The sequence below is a fragment of the Strix aluco genome, chromosome 1, assembly GCF_031877795.1.
Source record: "Strix aluco isolate bStrAlu1 chromosome 1, bStrAlu1.hap1, whole genome shotgun sequence".
In the NCBI taxonomy this organism is placed as follows: domain Eukaryota; kingdom Metazoa; phylum Chordata; class Aves; order Strigiformes; family Strigidae; genus Strix; species Strix aluco.
The window spans coordinates 78,799,633-78,817,771 of record NC_133931.1 but is presented as its reverse complement, the minus strand read 5'-3'; the positions used below and the strand labels follow the sequence as shown (position 1 = coordinate 78,817,771).

Below are 18,139 nucleotides of genomic sequence, written 5' to 3'. Positions count from 1 at the left end.
TCATGCAACTTAATCAGACAATTTTTTTTCTGTTATATGTGCTTGCTAAGTATAATGGAATAAGTAAGTCAGCAGCAAAGCAGTACTAATTTCTCTGTAATTTTACCCATATGAGCAAAGCATAAGCACTTAAAATGAGAGAACAATCTTCTCTTTAGATGTCAGTTCATATCTTCTGTCTTCCCTGGTCATAGGAGTTGATGGTTATTTTGTCCACAAAATCCCTGTGATTGCTTTTACTGAAGTTTTTGCAGTACTTGTTATTACTTGTGGAAATTTTTGCTTAGGGAAGCACAGCTGCCCGTTTAAAATTGTACCGGGATTAAGTAGTTAAATTCCCTTTTCTAGTCTTAGTGTGCAGCAGTTTATTAATTGAGTGTGACTTCTAAACAACTGAAAATAAGCCTGCTGGTAAATTGCAAGCAGAGTTCATACATTCTAGTTATTCACAGGACTTTAAGTCAGTCATAGGCTTTCTGAGAACTATTTAGTTTAAAACATTTGAATGATGAACCTGTCATAAAGGCCGGATCTGGATTTGATTCACAGCTGTTCTGTCTGTCTTGGGAAAACTATTCATTAGTTCACTGATGATGCTATGACTGATCAGTCTTTTTGCAGATTTCACAACTATTTCTGTAGATAGGCTTTAAAAAAGGAGAGCTTAGGTGTTGTTTCAGCAACTAGACTTTTTCTGTTACCAAGCCAAGGGCATTGGACCTTGCATTCTGTTTTAGCCAGATATTTTCATCTTGGGGGCAATAAACTGAGAAATACAGGAAACTTAATGTTGTTTTCTATTGGGTGATTTCTGGTTTCTGTTCTTGGAGGTGGTTGTGGAGCAATCAGAAAGTGACCCAAATTGCAAACAGAGGTGGCAAGCAAGAAAACCACAGTTTAATGAAAAAAGTAGGAATTTTCATAGTTTCATGCCAGTTGATCTGAAAGATTACAATGCTCTTATATTTATACCTTCACCTATCAAATTTTATGTAAAATGTGGTAGAGATAGGACTCAGTTCTATCTCTAAGTATAGCCACTTTCTGAAGTTTTTCTTGAAGAAATTCTACAGTGTAATCTTTTGGTTAGTTTTGCATTATCCCACTGCCCCCTGGCCCTGCCACCACCTCAGTTAAGAAACAGGACTTCTTAGCTGAAGGACTCAGTGATTCTTCTCCATCCATTTTCCATAGTTTAACAGATAACTACATGTGTGTGAGTATATTTATAATACATGCATATGTATAAGCACGTATTTGTGTGTATGTATGTATATGTGCACATGAATTACTGGATTGTCCTCATGCTAGTATTATGCTAGGCAAATTCACCCTCAAGATTCATACCCCATATGGGCTTTTCAAAATAGCATGTGAAAGTATCAATATACGAATATTAAAAACTTGTTAGGGGAGTGCCTTTATTAAATATTGGTTATATAGGATATTGAGCAACTTTCTTTTAAAAGAGACTGCATGATCTGAGTTTTAACAGTGAAAATGCCTCAGAAGCACAAGGTCCTGAAACTGAAGGTGTTTGTTACAGAATGCCATCTCATTACTTTAATTTTCAAATATGTCTTCTTTTCTCTTAGATTTCTTCTCTAGTATTTTATATTATGTCTGCTGCTATGCTTATATCCAATCATTTTGTTCATGTCACACTTTTTTTTGCATTGTCCATGAAGGAGATATTTACAGTTTTTGTAGAAATGCAGAGACTCCGTTGATGAGATACTTACACAGAGTGAGTTTTCTGTCACTGCCAAAGGTGCTCTTTAGAGTTTTGTGTTCAGAGGGGCAGCTGTTCTGTGCCTTGCCATCTTCTGAAAGAAATAATCTTTCTTTTTTCTGAAAGAAATAATAATTCTTTTTCTTGATGTATCTGAAAGAGAGGATCACCTGCTTAGTTTCTCTCCCCGTATCTGCAGAGGCCTAAACTCTTATAATACTCAGGAAAGATCCTTAGAATACTTTACAGAACAGATTTATAATCCATCTGTTCATGGTATTTTCCTTTTACAAGAAGTTGCAAGTAACTTCTGAATACAATCAGCAAAGGAGATTTTACATGTGGAAAGTATGAATATGCAAGAATAATATGAAAATAGTTACATCTTGAATAATCTGTCAAACATCCTTCTTAATAAAGGAAATGTATCATGTTTACTTTTCATAAGAGTCCAGATAAAAGTAAAGCAGGGGAGAGTTCACTATTTCTACTGCTTTTTTTCCCCATTGTACTTAAATATCACTGAATTGTTTAGGTTGGAAGGGACCTCCTGAGGTCATCTAGTTCAATCCCCCTGCTAAATCAGGGTCACCTAGTGCTGGTTGTCCAGGACCTTGTAAAGTTGAGTTTTGAATATCACCACAGATGGAGACTACACAACCTCTAAGGGCAACCTGTTCCAGTATTTGACCACGCTCAGAGTAAAAAGGTGATTTTTGTCTTCAGATGGAATTTTGTGAGTTTTAATTTGTGCCCATTGCCTCTTGTCCTATTGGTGGGCACTACTGAGAAGAGCCTGGATCCCTCTTCTTTGTTGCCCCCATCCCCAGATATTTATACACATTGATGAGATCCCCCTGAGCCTTCTCTCCTCCAGGTTGAACAGTCCTGGCTCTCTCAGCCTTTTCTCATATGAAAGATGCTCCAGGCCTTTAATCACCCTTTGGCCCTGCCCTGGATTTGCTTCAGTAAGTCCATATCTTTCTTGTACTGGGGAGCCCAGAACTGAGCCCAGCACTCCAGATGGGATCTCACCAGTGCTGAGGACAGAAAGATCACCTCCCTTGACCTACTGGCGGGGATCTTCCCAATGCAGCCCAGGAAGCAGTTGGCCTTCTTTGCCACAAGGGCACATTGCTACCTCACAGTCAGCTTGGTGTCCACCGGAAGATCCTTCTCTGCAGAGCTGCTTTTTAGGTTGGACTCAAACTACTGTTGCATGGGGTGGTTCCTCCCCAGATGCAAGACTGCATTTCCCCCTGTTGAACTCCATGAGGTTCCTCGCTGCCTAGTCAAAGTGCAACACAACCCTCTGGTGTATGAACCACTCTTCCCAGTTTTGTATAATCAGCAAACTTGTCGAGGTCATTAATGATGCTGTTAAACAGGATTGAACCCAGTACTGACCCCTGATATACATCACTAGTGACTTCCTGCAGCTGGACTTTTTATGACTGATCACAACCCTCTGGGCCCAGTTGTTCAGCCAGTTTTCAGTCTGTTGCACTGTCCACTTATATAGCCCATACTGTGTTAACTTTATCAAGAAGTTATGGGAGACAGTGTCAAAACCCTTTCTAAAGTTGAGATAAGTAACATCCAATGTTCTCCCCTCATCCATGAACCTACTTACCTCATTGTAGAAGTCTATAATGTTGTTCAAGAAATATAGCACTGTATTTCCAGAATGTGAACTAATCTTGTTATTTTTAATGTCATTAAGTGCCATAATGTTAATTTTTTAATGTGCAGTTTCTGTCTGAAAATTCTAAAAGCCCCTCTATGAACACTGTATAAATTACTATAAAACTGTATTCAGCTCCTTGTAGTAAATTTTTTAATGCTTTAGAAAGAAGAAAACACAGGGGAACACTTCCTGCAGACCAAACTCCACACTGAAATGATTCTTTAGAATATTCTTCTGTTTCAGAGCTAAAGTACATCCGAGCTTTCCATCCCCATTCCCCAATTTAAATGGCAAGAAATCTAATATCATAATGGCAAATAAGGTCACACATTTTCCTTAGGACTGAGAAAGCTACTCCTCTCTATAAAAATGTCTTCAGAACATCCTGGTATTGGTATGAAGTGATTCACACTGCAGTGTTTTATGAAGAAAATGACTGGCAATCTGGTGCAATTAACACTTTTTCCATTGTTTGCATTGCTGTTAACTTAATAACTAAAAAAAACTTCATTTGAAATTCTGGTATAAAAAAATATTATTATTTTGGTCTCACAGCCCACTGCATGCATAAGCTGGGCATTTGCATGACCAAAGTGATACAAAATTGCAAAAAAAGTCTCGTATAGAGCTGGAAAGTGGACCTGCATTCATAATTCCCATACTGTTTCTCTGTACTTGCTCCCTTTTTGGATTTGAATGTATGTCATGCTTCTTGAAATGCTGCTTCTAATATCTGTGTAATAGAATCTGGTTCAGCAGGAGAGAAATAATTACCCTCTATAATCACTGAAAGGTTTTACCCATTTTTAGTCATTTTTATATTGCTGTTTTCTTATTAATTTCAACAGTTTCTTATTACAAGTATTTCTGTGTCGCTGCTTCATTATTCCAATATTGTCAGTTGTTATCGAGTGTTGAATAAAAATATACAAAGCCTCATTTACTTTGGGATGATTGTGAATGTACTCCTCAGGGCAGAATTTAAGCAGTGTTACTGATACCATAACCACAGGTAGAAATAGGGTGTAATTCTTTCAGTACTGGACACCACGAATGAGGGGCTCCTCCATTTTGGTTATCCAGAGTACTGGTCCTGTTCAGTCCAGGATTCCTGTTGGGCAGTCTTCACATTATTTCTTGTAGCTGATTTCAGCACGTGATTCAGTACATCTTCTGGTTTTTTTGGCTCCATCTGATATTCCCACAGTGCCTGTGCTTGTGGGTAGGGCATAAAACAATTTCTTAAGAATAAAAGTTTGTGCTGCAGTTTAAGCTGCGAACAATCCCCTCCATTCCCTCACTGTTGATTATACCATTCATCTGAACTTATATTAGCAATACTGAAGCTCTAGCATAGGCAGGCAGCCATATCCTCTGCTGTTTTAAGTACCATTCATGGGACCTTCTCTCATCACAACTACTTAAATAAGTGGTTGTAATAAAAGCAGCAGTTAGTGGTCCATTGATGATAGTTTCCAGTGATGCTAACACAGGGGAAGGTGAACTTCTTTGGCAACAGTAGGAAATCCCAGTAGTGTTGATGGAGATGCATAGTAGTGATGCTTAGAGCTAATGCTACAGCTCAAGAGTGAGTTCAGCGTTGTGCTGAGTACAGTTGAGGGAGACCTTTTTTTCCATGCAGGACCAAGCCTGAAAGTGACAAAGGTACTCAAATTAACTGCAGAGTGTTAAAACTCCACCCGGGGCTAGATCCAGGCATATTGGTTGTATGCTGTGAACAAGATTCTGTGTGTTCCCCTTTCACTGATAAATAGTGGACTTCAGTCTCCATCTCTGTTTAATGCCTTTACTTGGTACTAAATTCACTTAGAAAAGATGTTTTCCACTTGCCAGATGGTTATTTTAACTAGGAAGTATTCTATCATGTGTGTCTTCAAAAGGCTGATTTTCATAGCTTATATGTGGTTTAGAACACTTCAACTCAATGGAAAATAAACTGTTTTTTAAAGTGGCAAAACGTTGCTCTTCACAGAAGTGAAGTCTCACTAGACTTTGTGGAACTATTGCTGTACACTATCTAAAGTCTGACTATGGTTAGGATAAGCACAGTGCATTGCTTTGTAGGACACCCATGAGTCTCTGCACACAGCAAGCACTGGTGGAGGCAGGCTGGGTAGATCGAGCAAGCAGTGCCCTGCAGAAGGACCAGGGGAGCTGGCTCGATCAGTGGTTACAGGCAGCTTCTGAACCACCTTCTTCCTCTAAAACAGAGGCAACAATACCTGTGTAATGTACTTGGAGATTTTCTGATGGCAATTCCTGTGCAAGAGAGAGGTAATCTTTATCATCCTCAGGTGGAGTAAATTGACTTTAGTTCAGTCAGCAGCTGTAAAGCTTTAACTGAAGGGTTGGATCCAAGTCTTCACTGTAGTTCTGTGCAAGCAATTATGAAATGATTATGAAGAGATTCTTGACGTGAAACTAGGGTTTGGATTGTGAGACTAAAGGACAAGAACCTCCTGGTAATATCACTATTAGAAACGTAGGAGTAAATTTGAAGAGGAAACTGTTATTTTGGGGTGAGATACATTTTTAATTCAGTATTGGTTTTTTTCAATCCTTATTTTATTAGGATTGTCAGGGGATTTCTTGCGTTCTGGACGATACTCTGCTCATACCATCAATGGTGCCTGGTCACCCTGGTCTCCGTGGTCTCAGTGCAGTCGTGACTGTAGTAGAGGTATACGGAATCGCAAACGGGCCTGCAGCAATCCTGAGCCCAAGTACGGGGGACTTCCTTGCCTCGGCCCATCTCTAGAGTACCAGGAATGCAACATTTTGCCTTGTCCAGGTAAGAGTCAAATGAAATGAGAGAAGTATGTGAAAATAAAATAATTCAAGGCTATATATTGTAATAATTGGTTTGGTTGGGGTTTTTTAGTTGTTGGGTTTGGGGTTTGTTTTGGTTTTTGAATAGACTACAGCTCAAATTTACTTTTGCAATATAAGTGGATTTGGGTAAGAGTCCCTTGTGTTGTCAGTCAGTTTATCATCAACAGTATTAACAGCTATGTCTGTTTTCACTTTTGAGACTTTGACTGTAAAAATATCATTTTAATAAGTAAACTGATAAGAGAAAAAAGACATAAGAAAGCTGCAAGACATCTGGCCTAGTCTTTATTTAAACTCACAATATCATTGTCATCACAGTGATTGATGGCATTAAATCTGTGCTAGCTTTTGAGTGTAAAGCCTCCAGGAAATAAGGTTCAGGACTGATCACCAAACTAGATGGTAACTCAAGTAGGCCATAAAGATTGTTCTTCGAATCTTGAGCTTCTCCTTGAAAATTGTTTTATGATTATATGAAAAGGATTACAAGTAGGATGTATGTTTTCAAGAAACTACTTTGGGTTATAAATCTTTATTGTATCTTAGACATTGGGGGGGAAAAAAAATCTTGGTTTGTCACCTTTCACCCTTCATAAAGCAGACATCCAGATTCAAAGGCTTTTGAGCTTTGCAGGGACTTTGTGGAAAAAGAACGGGGAAGGCTATAGGAAAACATAAGAAGAAAAGAAAGTGCAATTGAAATAGGAGGAAAGAATTCAACGTAAGAAAAAATAGAGAGGAAGAAGGATAATGGCTGAGAGACTCAGTTCTTTCCATTATCAACAAGAAAATTTAGAAATAAGCTTTCATACATCTTTAATTGTATTAATTATGTATAACAGTGCTGCATATTTGATTATTGAAGACTTGGAGCTTTTGGCATTTATTCAAGTGTGGACCTGAAGGATTACTATGGCAATATACACATTACATATGTATATTACTCTAGTAAAACATACATGTGTGTATATATTTATCTATGTCTATATATGGTTATGTATGGTTACAGATTAAAACTGTGCCCCCTAAATCATGGATATGTATTTTTTAATATGAGTATTTTGTTCAATCTTTTCATTGCAAGTGCTTTCCCTAAGCTCTATAAGCCCTTTGATGGTCACTGTCCATTCTCTGCATCAGGATCGAAGCAGTAGATATGTGCAGAAGACAGGGCTTCCCTTTCAGGAGGACACAGTTTCTTGAAAAACATGCTCCCATCTTGAATTGAACCTAATATGTTTTGGCAGATATCCCACAAACCCAGCAGCTTTGTGAGCATTCTGGCTGCTCAGTGAAAGTGAACTTCTCTGCAGTTTTATGGCTAACAGGAACAGTAGGATTGCTTGGCAACTTGAACGCCTCAGGCAGCCCCCTGAGGCGTTCAAGCCTCCAGTTCTGCTGGTGGGGCACATCCAAAGGGAATTTGTGTTGGGGACCCTGCTTCAGTCTGGGTGAATACCAACTGAGCCATCGAGGTTCTGAAAGAGGCACAACAAGCCAGCACCTTCTGGTGAAATTTTCTTGCTGCATCCAAGGAGGAAGAAAGTAGCTTTAGATGCTCATTGTGTAGCTTCTCTATCTGGCAGTGTAAGCATCTGAGGAGATCAAGGGGAAAGATTATATGCTTCTTCCTGGGCTTAGAGGCATGATCAGTGAAGGGTGGCTATGTTTTCTACACCAAGCAGTGTGAGAGAGAGGTGGAAGGGAATCAGCAGAGAACTAACATTTGGCAGAGAATTATAAAATTGTAGCCCAAATCTTCTCCACATTTGCCCAAGTGCATTCTAATTAGAATTCATTAGTTCCCTAACTGAAATAATAATGCCTTGCTTTTCTTGAGTAATAAAATTATAAACACTTCTGTTTCATGTGGCTGCACTGTTCATCTGTGAGAAATTTTGAAGGTTGACAGTGATGCATTAGGTCAAAGACTTAGGAGACTATTGTACTAACATGTGCAAGCCTCCCCAGGGATGCACGCAGTAGGTAGAGCAAGCTAGAATGTAGCCCTTCCTCACTGTTTCCTTCTTCCCTTGCAAAGGGAATCCCTCCATGAGACACTGCCTTCAGCTTCCTCTGAAGCAGGTGAGTGGTGTGGTAATAGCTAACAGCTCTGCTCACAAGCTTTAAGATATCTAATTGTATCTCTGTACTGTAGAAAGTGAAGTACCTTCATTAAATGGGCCCAGATTATCTATAAAACAGAGCCAGATTTGTTGTTCATCCCTTGCTGTTGGTTCTTAAATTAAATGCTCTCTTGAATTTTGATAAAGTTAAATTAAGTTAAAGGTTTTCAGAAGTCATGTTTTTAATTATCTCCAGCTAGTACAGTTGTATTTTTTGAAGGAAATTGTTCCAACCAGTAAAACACATAGTTATGCAGACATAAGTTTGATGTAGAGGCCCTTGTTGTTTACAAGATAGCCAATACCAAAACTAAAATACATTATAAGGCAGAACTTGAAATTGTGCCTTATATAAAAATTATTCCCTCTTCTGCTGCCTCTGAATTTGAAAATATTTTTAAAGATCAGTTGGTATAAAATGTGGTGGGCCTTTCTGAAGCAAGAAGAGGTGTCCTCATATATCTAATACTTTTCTTCAGAGATTTTTCTTTTTAGTGCAAAGTAAATTTGAATAAAGATGTAGAGCTTGAATAAAGTATTTAGATGTATGATAGCCTGCAAGGAATCACAGAGTTCCTCAGCTACAGAACTACTCTTTGCCAGTAATTAAGAAGAAATGTAAGGGACTAAGTCAGATCTCAGATAAATCTGAAAGGAAAACATTGCAAGCAGTAGATGTAATTGATTTTTTTTTTCTCTTTAAGACATGGGAGAGTAAAAAAGTATTGCAGAATAAGGCTTATCCATAAATAAGACCTGATTATAAATTTGTAAAAAGGGAATAAATTTTTATTAGAGAAGCATACTGATGAAATTGAATTCTCTCCATTTTTAATGAAAGTCACGGAAAGTTAAATTGGTGGGTAAACATGAACATGTATTAGGTTGACGTTCATGAGACCTCATCAAGAAAGGGGAGACATAAACAATACATGGGTGAAGAGCCTTTGCTCCAGGCCCATGCATACAAGCCTGGCAGATCCCACAGTAGGGGCACAGAGGAGAGCAGCCAGGAAGAGAAACCATGGTTGGATCAGTTTTCAGCCTTCTTGTTAACCGCTGTACTAGGGACTGGATTTCATGTCCTGGGTGCTTATATTTAGGACAGCTATATAAAGTCATTCTTACCCTAGCTATCTAAGTGAGTTTCTAAAATGTCCCTGTTAGGCTTTGATCACACAGCCCTTGCAGATGTTTATGAGAAAGATTGGTGTAGGTACTGATTTCATTGTGGTATTGACTACATTCTCCTCACATGGACTAGGCTATAGATAGAGTTGCAGGAACTGAGTAGGAGTAAACATGTCAGGCCCTTCTTGCCAATGTGAGCATAAGGAGAAAAACTGAGACTCTGCATAGTTCATTCTTCCCCATGTAAATAAATGAGGTGCAGACAGAAAGGCTAAGGAATGTGAGGAGATTTTGTTCTGACCTTGACCCAAAAGTAATGGACATCTTACTAGAAATAAAAATGGAACAAAAAAGAAGTGGATGCTTTCTAAGATTTACCTAAGCTCCCTTGGGGTAAGGACAACTTCACCTGCTCCCTGCTGGCACAGAACCATTTAGTTACAATCCAGTTCTGCCATTAGCATTTCAAAAATATTCTGGTTAGTAGGAAGGGACGAGATGGCAGCCATAAAGAAGCCTTCTGCTAATACAGTCTCAGGTTCTGCTTTGCTCCCTGTTCTGCTTATTGCAGACAGGATCATCCCTGCTGAAAAAGATGAGTGATATAGAAATATACTGAGCCGTGGTTAAGTCATGCTGAAAGTCAATAGGACTTTATGCTTCTAAATCAATTAATCTGGGCTCAGTGTCATCCTGGAAGATACTAAGTGCTCTGAAGGACTGACATAATGAAAAGCCCATGGAGCAATCACTGAGTGTACAAGGCTGTCTTGTCTGGCTAAGTGTCTTGCACCATCATTTTAAATACACTTATTAATATATTAATAGCCAGTAATTTATGGTTAAATGTGCTGCAGAATCCCAGAACTTTAAAAAAATAGTGAAGCCATCTAGAACCTGCCTTCAGCAGCTACTATTAAATCTTTCTTGAGCCTGCAGGGGAGAGAGAAAGTGAATTTTTTCCCACAGCTTGTAGCAAAGTAAATGGTCCACTGATGTTCAGATTGATAGCAGTCACTGGGCAGATTACTTTTCGTTCATAGTATTTGAAGGCTGAATATACAATAGTAAATTGAACAGTGCCAGAAAATTGCCAGAAATTGTACCCAGGCCCAGGAATATGATTTTTCTGTATTGTACAAGTTTTAGAATGATCCCTCATACAATTTTGCCTTCAACCAACCAGCAGTCTCCCAAATAATCTGCAGAAATAGTCTGGGAGTCAGTGTAGGGTAAGGCCTGTTCCCATTACTCAGTTTTCATGTGGCCAAACTGCTCTGAGGGCAGGAGAATTTGCACGATTGTCTTGCACTAGCAAATTATTCTTTGGCCGTGTGCCTCAGGTCCTGTTTTTATGGCTCAGAGATGTGGTGAATAGAGTTGAGCTGGCAAGCACTGAACAGCCTCAATAACTATGGAAGGGACCTGTGAATACTCACTGACATTTCTGTTTTCTTTGAGTTACTAATACGTGGTCAATAAGAAAAGAAAGGAATCTATAATCAGACATATGAGGGTTTTGTTATCCTTTGGGGCTTGCAAGATACTTACATTTTGAAGAAAAACTTAGATGATGATGAAGAGCATTGTTTGGATGGTAAGTTCTGCAAATTTACAAAAATTACAGGACTTTACTAAGAGTGTCGTTTGCCTGAAAATAATAATAACCAAATGTAAGGAATTCTGTCCTAATTCTCAATATTACATGTCTCTTCAATTATTACTGTAGGAAAAGACAACTTTTTCTTCATCTTTGTTTCATTTTGTTTCTTGTTGCTTTCTCTTTTATTCTTTTGCACATAGGAACACTTGGCCGATGTGCTTTAATTAGGAGTTTAAAGCATAGCTACATGAGCGCCACTGAGTAGCATGAGCTACAGGAGTTCCTGTTCCCTCTTCTTCTCAGAGCATAGTGGTGAATCAGAGGGAGAAGACAGTTGCCATCTCTTAGATTTGAAATTCTGATACTTCATGACAATATTTTGGGATTTTACTGGTTTCAGATTTTTATTATAGTTGTTTTAGTTTGATTTAGTTATGACATTTTGGCTGAGAAGAACTGAATAAATTTATGTATCAATAAATGATAAACCCAATAAACAATAAATGAAAATAACAGTAATGCTAATCACAGTAATGAGTTTCAGGTATACAAAACTCCCTGAAAGACTGTTTTTTATGTATCCCCTAAAGCCAGTTATTGCTTGCTTTTTCCTTCATTATTGCTTTTTTTTTTTTTTACTCCTATTTGTTTTTTCCTTACAGCCATACTTGGCCACAAGGAAACAGGAATATATTTAAAGGAACAGAGAAAATGTATCCTGCAGTAACTTCCTAAATCAGGGGGGAAAAGTTACTCCAATCCAATAAAGCTTGTCTCTGGGGCTGCTGAAACCCATCTCTCCGCATGCATTGATATCTCTAGGCTGCTTCTGTAGCCAGTGAGGGGAGGGCTGAACTGCCCTTTGGAAGCAACTGTTGCTTTTGTAACTTAAGAGTCTCAGTTACAGACTTAAACACGGGATGTTCCTTAGATTTTGTTGTTATACTTTCCTTAGAAGCATTCATTTGCCTTCTGTATTTCTGCACTGCACTATGTTGGCTGTTTGTTTAATCCAGCATTGCTTTTATGAATGAAAGGTGTCTGTAGCATCGCAGAAACCAGACTTTGCCTTTGCAAAGTACCTACTGAAACATGCAGTGATATCCCACAGGATTCGGGAAAAGCAGTAGACTAAGTGATGTGGAATGGGATGATCCCCAGGTGTCTGGAAGGAGCAGTACTCTCTTGGGTCTGTAGGCTGCACAACACCCAGTGCCCCCAGATGTAACTTCTACTCAGCCACTGGGAAGCACACTATCTGCATTTCTGCGGGTGGAAAGGACTACCCTCCCTCTATTTATACTCCTTCATGCATATAGAAAAGACTGACCTCTCAGCATTTTTTATTCTTCTTTGCTACACTTCCAAAAAGATGAACATGAAAAGTTATAAACCTAAAGATATACACCAAAAAAACCTGAAGATTTTTTTAAGGGGGTTGTTTAAATTTGAAACAAGACCAGACAGTATATGAGAGAGCCTGCAATCCTATCTGTTCTCATGAAAGCAGGTGAGGTCAGTGTGTCTGCCCACACTTCCTTCCACTGTCTTGTAAAACTCAAAGTGCATAGCAGGGTATCCAGTTTACTTAATTGTCTCTTGGAAATTCTCCAGTAGTTTGGATGTTTTGTCATGTCCCCAGGAGATCCCATTTCTGTACACGTTTCTCCCTAGTACATCCTCTTCCCTATGTTGTTTTTTTTTTTTTCATTATAGTGAAATATTTATTAACCACAACAACAGCCAGTAGGCAAAAAGATGTTTGCTTTACTGTAAAGGAAAGAGCGCTGTTTGAGAGCACCCTGCTAGCTGAAGGGTGCCTTCTTCCAAAAGGGACCAACCTCAGTAATTCTCAGAAAACGTAAAGACTCTTTGTATCTTTCATTGTGGAACTGCTTTAATGACTTTCTTTTGTCCAACAGCTCTACAAAACTGTTATGTAAAGAAACTGTAGTGACTGGAACTTTCCTTGCAGCTGTGTATTTTTCCTCTATAAGAAGCAGAAATAACATTAAGGACTCCATGACAAAAGGAAAAAAGCAAAAAAAGAAAAAAAAACAGATGGCGCTGTGTTGCTAAGCAACTTTAAAGACAAAAGAAACCACAGAGCTCTATTTAGGTCTTGTAAAAACTCAAGCAGTAAATACCCACTCCTTTGATCTTATTTAACCATGATGATGCTTTGTCATCCTCTGTTGCTGAGAAGGAAAATTTCTGTGGACAAATAAAAGAGGTAGTTATGATAGTCCTTGAAAGGCCTAGAGATTTAGGATGGCAGCCTGTCAGTAAATAGTTGCTAAGAAAAAGTTATAATTACACTGTCCAGCTCAACCACGACCAGATCTAACATTGTGTATTATATTATGTCTGACCTTTCCCATCTTCCCCAAACCCACTTCTCCCTTTACATCCAAAGTCTTATAGTACAGCCATGATCACTGCAGTTGTGGAACATGGTGGCATTCCTGGATGTCACATTGGTCTCTGTGTTCTTGGCCACCTATAGATAGATGGCAGTTTCAAATGCATGAACATTTGTAATTCTCACTCTGGTCCATTGAAAAATAAGTGGAAAGTGTTGGGGGTCACTGTCTCCATTACAGTGAACAAGCCACAGGTAATGTTTGCAGACAATTTATCTTCTGTCCAGGCAATCTCATTCTGTTTCATGGAGGTCTATACACTGCAGCAGGAATGCCCCTGATTATTCATTTGAGCTAGTCATGAATCATTTTAAAGGGAAAAAAAAAAGAAAAAAAAAAAGGGAGTATCTGGAAACCTAAAGCCTTTGTATTGCATGAAATGAATAGCTTAGGTAACAGCTACTGGTTTTATTTGACTTTTTTTTTTTAAAAAAAAAAGAGGTAAGTTCTGAATGAAAGATACCATGTCTTGAAATTGTTATAAAATTGCACAGTATATTTCACCTGCACTGAAGACAAATAACCTGTGGCTTTCTTAGGTATGAGCTTGAATAATACTACATTAACAGAGTTATCTCAGGCAAAAAGACATATTTGTTTTCCAGTGACTATATGAATAAGAGAGCAAGTCAAGCACTACACTGTGATGCACTATTTATTTATGATAGGTGGTATAAAACTCTCTCATACACCTGTATAGTTAGATGATTTGGCTGATAAATATATCCCAGAAAAAATGTAGCAATCATTGAATTCCTTAATAATGGAAATAATTTATTTAAATTACATACTTGGAATATAGTACCAGATTCCATGAATTCTGTCTGTCCAATCAGGCTATTCAGAGGACAGATATATTACTTGCAAAAGTTTTTACAACTGTTGTTCTTACCAAGGAATGGCCAACTCCATTCTTTCTTGATTTATAAGATAATGTTGCAAACAACACAGAGAAAAAAATGTTATATATATTCAACAGCTTCACTTACAGGATTAGTTAATAGCCTTAGGTATGCACTAGTGAATTACCTGTTTGATTAGCAGTTGAGAACCTGAGGGTATGCTATATGTGAAATTAGATTCAAAAATGCACGTGTAGGTTTTAATATCAAAATAACCACATTGTCCTAGCTCATTTTCTCACTGTTGCAGCCTTTGCATAGAAATCATTCTACTCTACTCACGAAGTGCATTTGTGATATACAGTGCTACCAAAATGAGTATTTTTTTAATATTCTACATCTTCATCTAAAAGAGAATTTAAATGCAAATACTGCACAGATATTGCAAGTTGATTTTCTTCAGATTTGGAACCTCCTTTTTGTTTTGGTAAGAGATAATTATGCAATAGCATTTCAATAAACCAATGGAAACTGATTTACTCCTTGAAAAGCTGTTTGATTAATTGAACAGAAAGGATCAAAAGGAGTCATTGTAAAATGCTGGATGGATGTTTTGGAGACTTCAGTGACAATCAGTTGTTTCAGCAAACCATGAAGTCTTACAATGAATATCTTAAATGAGTGCACTGTAAAGATTGCGTACAGAAGATGTGTACTTACCTAGTATTTTTAAAAGTAAGCAGTAATAAGTCTTGTGGTAAAATGCTCACTGCTGTTGTGAGTGATGGGAGAAAAAAAGGTGAAGCTTCTGCTCAGTTTAGGGCCCTGTCATAAAACTTTACTGGCACATTGCCTTTATCATACTTAGGGTCTCATCTATTAGTGTTGGTTGAATTACACACCATGTCTTTTAATCAGTTGCAGACATGGTAAATAATTTACTTACTTAGGTATTAAGACAGCAAGTGTAAAAAAACCACTTTGAATAGAGGTTTGAAAAATTCTTTTTTTGTAGGATATGAAAAATTTGAAAGTTTAGGTTTTTGTTGATTTTTTTCCAAAAAAAAAAAATTGAAAGGGAAATGAACAAAATACTGAGATTCTTTGCAGAGGGAATGCTGTCCCTGGGAGAAGTACATATGACTGTCACGTGGCTGCAGATAGGAAGCCTTTGGCAAATGGGCTGCAATATGGTCATAAATTCCAGAAAAATACATCCTGGAGCAATAGCTTTAAGAGCAGAGGCTGCGAAGGAGCCAGTCCGGTGCAGGCAATGAGGTGAACTTTCATTAGAAGCCTGTCTAAGGGCCATGTGTCGAAAGCTGTCTGACAAATGGGGCTCCTGTGAAATCCAGCCTATGTTTCAGAGGAACCTTATGAAAATTCAGACTGGAGAACACTTTGACATACTTGAATTAGTAAATACTAATGGAGAGGGAGGGGGTGGGAGAATTTATTCTTCAACAACCTGGGTTTGAAACTTTTAAGTGGCAACTCCTTTTTGTCATTCATCTTGCTTTTTTGAACTACTGCCATTGTTCTGCTGCTGGCATCTATACTAGAGCTGCAATAAGATTGTAACATTATATTGGTCCATCAAACCCACAACTGTGTTAGATCAATTGAAATGGGTTGTAAGGTTAAGGCAGTTTCATCTGGGCTGTGAAACAAAATCTGGATTTCTCTGTCTCTGTTGATATTATTGCGCTAAGTTTTATTTTATGAATAAAAAATTACTTTGAGCTTATAATAATTCTGCTAAACAAGCTTTGGTATTTTATTTCCTCACAAGTGAGAAATAAAAGGAAAAGAAAAAGAAAAGAGTTTGGGCCTTAAAGATATTATGGTACCCACTGAAAGTGTCTTATATGGATGAGTAACTTTGTTAGGCTTCCCAGTACACCAGGGGCTTTTAAAATATGTAAATTAAATTGCTTTGTGGTAAGATTAAATTTGTGGGCCTATGTTCAATGGTACCTAAAAATGTCCAATAATCTCAGTAGGCCATGAATTAGCTCCACAGAATACGAGAAAGGTGGGTTGGATTATGTCATGTCGTACATTAACTTGGAACAATATGGTATTTTGTGTCTTTTCAGTGGATGGAGGCTGGTCTTGTTGGTCATCTTGGTCAAAGTGCTCGGCAACTTGTGGAGGAGGCCATTACATGAGAACCCGCTCCTGCACAAACCCAGCACCAGCATATGGAGGAGATATCTGCCTTGGACTGCACACTGAAGAAGCACTTTGCAACACACAGCCGTGTCCAGGTATGGCAAATCAGCCCATGCAGCTTTGTTGTTTATGTGCTGCAGAATAAGGCATTCACAGTTAGGCCACATAATGCTCCTTGATCTATTATTTGGAAGCTAATCATTTATCATTAGTGAAAAGCCAGTGGGAAATCTTTTTTTATTTATTGCTGATTAATGGACTACAGGTAACAACAAAAGGAAATAAGCAGCTCTGATGCCACATTTTATTACTGGCTTCACTTAGAGCTCCTAGACTTCATAGAGAAAGTTTTCTGCTCGTATGACGAGGCTGTGCATGTGAAGACACAAGTTCCATGCGTTTGAATTTATGGATCCTATTACCTGTGCTGAACTACAGTTTAAGTTAATTTCCTTTTCTAGGCACTGCCTGTCTTGCAGCAGAATAAAAGTACCTACTTTGTCAAAATTAAAGAAGATGCAATGCTCTGTATTGTGTTTAAAATACCCTCGAACATAGAAATCAGTTGATGATTTGATTTTTCAAGACAAATAGTGTACATTTGTATGTAGAAGTTACATAGCTGCCCTGGGATCCTTAAGGCATCTTTAAAGGTCAGAACTGGTGCATTCATTGTGCTAGTATTGTAGCTATTTCTCTTGTGCATTTATTTTCTACTGCCATTTTTCTAGAAATGTCAGTTTGCAAGCATTTATGAATAATATCTTCATCTTATTTTGACCTGCTTGTAACCCAAATTTTGGAGTAGATGGGGGGTGCAGGAGGAGGAGGTTGGTTTCATTTTGGTTCGAGAAAGTGAAAATCTTTACAAAGCAATAAAATTTCAGAGTGAAGTGTGTTTCTCACATTCTGTGATGTTTTCTTAATATTTCAATCTCATTGAAATTTTGCCATATGTTTTTGAAACAGCACATCATCAGCTAGCTGTGAGAATGGCCCTTGCCTCATGTTTACGATGTAGCTTTCAAAACTTTTTTTTACTGCTCTTATTTCACACTGGTATGGGACAAAAATAACTGCAGGGCTACACATGTCAAGTTTGGACAGACTCCTGCGTCCCTGCAGAGCCATTTTCTTGTGATGAGGATCATATGGCCAGTGGTTCTTCCATGTGCAGAACTGCAAGTACCATTGGTGACATTCACTGCTTGAGTGACATGTTTAGTATAGGAACGGAATAGTAGTGACACTTGGAATCTAAGAACTACCAACCAACATAGAAATTCATATGCAAAAATGGAAATTATTTATAATGTTTCTTAAGTTGTGAAAAGAGCAAAGATTTCTTGGCATTTAAAATAGTACTTTTTGGGGGGGCCAAAGCAAGCTAGCAGAAAACTAAAATTTCTGGAATCCTGATACTAAGGATTTCTTGAGGATATGGAGGGTTAATGGCTAATCCAACTGAAAGTATGCAAGTATGCACTTAAAGTAACTGACTTGTATCTGCAAAATACATCAGTTTTTCTCACCTTTCATTTTAAAAGCTGTATCACTGTGTGTTTTT

At 38.1% G+C, this 18,139-nt stretch overlaps 1 protein-coding gene across 4 annotated transcripts in view; it reads left to right on the top strand.

Annotated features, from left to right (window-relative positions):
* Window positions 1-18,139, top strand: part of SEMA5A (semaphorin 5A) — a 353,854-nt gene that overhangs the window by 320,531 nt on the left and 15,184 nt on the right. For all 4 annotated transcript variants that reach the window (XM_074825752.1, XM_074825742.1, XM_074825761.1 and 1 more), the window contains 2 exons: window positions 6,013-6,231; window positions 16,497-16,667. In XM_074825752.1, the coding sequence (XP_074681853.1) occupies window positions 6,013-6,231; window positions 16,497-16,667 (390 nt within the window). The remainder of the gene's footprint in view (window positions 1-6,012; window positions 6,232-16,496; window positions 16,668-18,139) is intronic.